This window comes from Pteropus alecto, unplaced genomic scaffold (genome assembly GCF_000325575.1).
Source record: "Pteropus alecto unplaced genomic scaffold, ASM32557v1 scaffold838, whole genome shotgun sequence".
In the NCBI taxonomy this organism is placed as follows: Eukaryota; Metazoa; Chordata; class Mammalia; order Chiroptera; family Pteropodidae; genus Pteropus; species Pteropus alecto.
In genome coordinates this window covers 51269-54431 of record NW_006441420.1, presented here as the reverse complement: position 1 = coordinate 54431, position 3163 = coordinate 51269, and the positions used below count along the sequence as shown (strand labels likewise).

The 3163-nt window shown below is 46.6% G+C and overlaps 1 protein-coding gene across 1 annotated transcript; it reads left to right on the top strand.

Annotated features, from left to right (window-relative positions):
* The first annotated feature begins 81 nt into the window (after nucleotides 1–81).
* On the top strand, nucleotides 82–1722 carry LOC102897704 (protein FRG2). Its single transcript, XM_015594776.1, has 3 exons — nucleotides 82–283; nucleotides 586–666; nucleotides 1259–1722. The coding sequence occupies exons 1-3, from the start codon at nucleotides 82–84 to the stop codon at nucleotides 1720–1722; spliced, it is 747 nt and encodes a 248-aa protein (XP_015450262.1).
* Nucleotides 1723–3163: the final 1441 nt, after the last annotated feature.

Here is a 3163-nt window from a genome sequence, read left to right as displayed (position 1 = left end):
AATGGGAGAGAGCCCCACCCTGTGAAGGGCTCTTAAAAGACAGGCCCATCAGGCCGACCCGCACTTTTGACTGTCACACGGATGGTCTCTTCCTTGAACTTTGAGATGGACTCCAGCATGAGAAACAAAGACCCTCACGGCCCCTCCATTGGAAGCCCCACTGACCAGCACCCCCTCATAAAGAACTCCTTTGAAGAAAAGGGCTCAGATGAGGAGAAAGCATTCGAAGAAGAGAGCAAGACTTTCTCTTCCCAGTTAAGAGAGAACAGCACCCAAAGGCAAGGTAAGAACTTGGGCTGTTTCTGTGGAGGCCTGAGGGAGGAGTCGTGGGATCAGGGCCCACGAGTGTTCTCAGTTGGGTTATATTTGGAGATAGGTGCTAGGAAACATCACCTAGCCCTCCAGGGGCTTCTCCAAGTGTGCCAGTGATGCCCTGGAACCAGGTGCTCCGGGCACACTTGACGCTGGCTGAACAGCTTCAGCTTCAGTTGAGAGAAATGACCGCAAATGTGGGTCAGGGATGAACTAGGAGTTTCTGTGTACGTGGAAGGAGGCCAGTCACCTAAAAAACTTCTTTTTCTCCAGGGTTAGAGCCCGAGACAGACAAAGAGGAGAATTCCAAGGAAACCAAATTCAAAGGCAGAAAGAGCTGCATTGCTCCATCGGGTAAGATTTTATTTGCGGGGGCGGGGGTGGGCAGGACATGGGTAGCTCAGTCTCCCCCCGCAGGGAACTGGGTGCTGCTCTTGGCTGCCCGGGCCTTGAGGATCCTGGACTCTAAGAAGAGCTGGGAAACCGGTTTTGGTTGCAGCCTTGGCTCCATGTGTGCCCAGGACGGATTAGTCTTTCCAGGGTTCCCGGGTTGCAGAGTCAATGAAACTCTCACTTTATTCACAGAAGCAGAACGCTGCTCCAATCGGGAGAGCTCCAGGAGGAGGAAAAGCAGATCCAGGGACAGTCCCCGCGCTACAGCAGGTAGGATGTTGCTCTTTGGGCCCAAAGTGTGCCCATAGAAAAGCTGGGAATATTCGAAGCGCGTGCACGAAGGGGGGTGTGCAGTGGCAGAAGTGGTTTGAGACTCTGGGATCCAGAGACAATTTAGGGCCCCAGGATGGGTGAGGAGCCACCTCCTGTAGAGATGTGGGGTCGGAAAAGGAACAGGACATTTGTGGGGTTCCCGCGAGGTTGCAGGGTGAGAGTCGGGAATGGGGTCCCCTGGGAATTAATCGGGTCTCTCACTCATGTGCTACCTCCGCAGGGGCCTCTTTGGGAGAAGAGCGCAGTGTGACTTTGGAAAAGAAGACTCGAAAAGTCCCTGATGCTGGCCACAGCAGCGACTGCGAGACGACTCCGGATGTCTGCCCCAGGAGAGCCCAGAGGAGGCGCACCGGGTGCAGCAAGCGGCCGAGATCCAGGTCCCCAGGAGTCCAGCCGCCTCCACTCCGGAAGTGCCTGGTGACCTCCCTGCGTGCAATGTCTGAGGCCATTTATCAGAACATGGTCCGGGTGCAGAACCAGCGGGTTCCTTCCCAGCTGAGCGGGGAGCAGCTCTCCATGCTCTCCCAGATCCGGGAGCGTCTGTGCGCCCAGGTGCAGACAGTCTACACCATGGCCACCCAGGCGGCCTATGTCTTCCCTGCTGAGACCTGGCTCATCCCAACTCCAATGCCAGGTCCCTGGGGTCCAGCTGGAGACGGGGAAGAAGCCCAGAGCTCCTCCTAAGAGGTAGACATGGGAAGATCCCCCTCTTCCTGAGACAGGAGATGGCTGAGGCCGCCCATGCCTGGAATTAGGGCTCAGCTAAGGGCACTGCACCCCATTCCGCAGATGAATATCTTTGAATACCCAACATTATTTGAGAATGGCAACAAATATCTGGGTGAAATTCTTACGTATTTGGATATTTAAAAGTATAGTAAAGTCAACAAATATGTCTGTCCTCCCCCTTGCATTTTGAAAAGGCATTCCTCCCTCTCTCACCTCAAGTGCATGGAGAACAGATGTTCACAAGCCTTTAATAGGCTTTAATTCTATGTGGAGAATGTATCTACTTGCGGGTTGATGAAGACATGGTGAGATAATCATGGCACTTGTTTCCCCTTTAGTTAACTTCCTATTAAATAGTTACTGATCGTATGTATTTATCCTTTAGCAGCCTCATATGATGTGCTTAATTGTAGATTTTCTTCTATTTCATAGAATGTGTCTTATTTTATTAGAGGACATTAAATCTAACATAGTATGTTGTCATTTGTTTCATATTGTATCTTATTTTATAGAGATTTTATTTGCATTTTATGTAAGAAAAATAAGTGTTGGGATATTGTTTTCTTCTTGACCTTTTTTCCATATTACATAGTGATGAAATAAATATTAATGTCTTCATGTACTGCATATTGTAAATAATTATATATTTACCCATATGAAATTTGTTTTAGTGCACGTGTGAGTTGGGAGGCTGTTTTCTTTTCACTCCTACTTCATCTGCATCTTGTCTCTCCTTCACCTAACAGCTCTTGTCCTAAGTAGGGAGGGCACGTTTCATTCTAGTGGATGGAGCCAATTCGATGACATTACAAATCACTTTGAACATGACATGGCTTCAATATACAGAACAAGTGCCGACAAAAGTACAAAAGTTGCAATAAGCAAGTTATATCTCAAGGGTAAGGATGTAATTACACACAAAAACAAACCAACCAACCTAGCGATAAATCTAACAAAAACGAAGTTTATATATGAGAGAAAGCATAAAAAATTCCCTTTTGTTCTCTTGAGCCCTGACCCTATTGAGTTCAGGGTCTCTGCATTCTGCCGGAGAAATACACGGTTATTTAAAATTTTAGGTTTTTCGAAACAACGTGGAGGCATTTATTCATCCATTCTTTAGAGTTTCAGCACTAGAATGAGCAGTCATATAACAGAAGCTGTGAATAACAGATCAGCCAGTATCATCTTTAGAATTTACACAGGATACAGAAAAGGAACTAGTAACTTGCATATTTCAAATAAATTATTAAAGGTATAAGTGATGCTATTAAAATGTGAAAAACTAGTTTTACTATTCACTTTTATTGTTCGCATGAAGATCAGACATCTTTATCACTACTCTGAAAATATTTCATAATTAATATTTCACTTTTACAGCAAAGGAAATATCTCC

Bases quoted from the DNA above. Each gene is read 5' to 3' on its own strand.
- LOC102897704 (XM_015594776.1), top strand. From the start codon at position 82: ATGGTCTCTTCCTTGAACTTTGAGATGGACTCCAGCATGAGAAACAAA. The intron at 284-585 runs GTAAGAACTTGG...CTTTTTCTCCAG, and splicing joins GAACAGCACCCAAAGGCAAG to GGTTAGAGCCCGAGACAGAC. The intron at 667-1,258 runs GTAAGATTTTAT...CTACCTCCGCAG, and splicing joins GAGCTGCATTGCTCCATCGG to GGGCCTCTTTGGGAGAAGAG.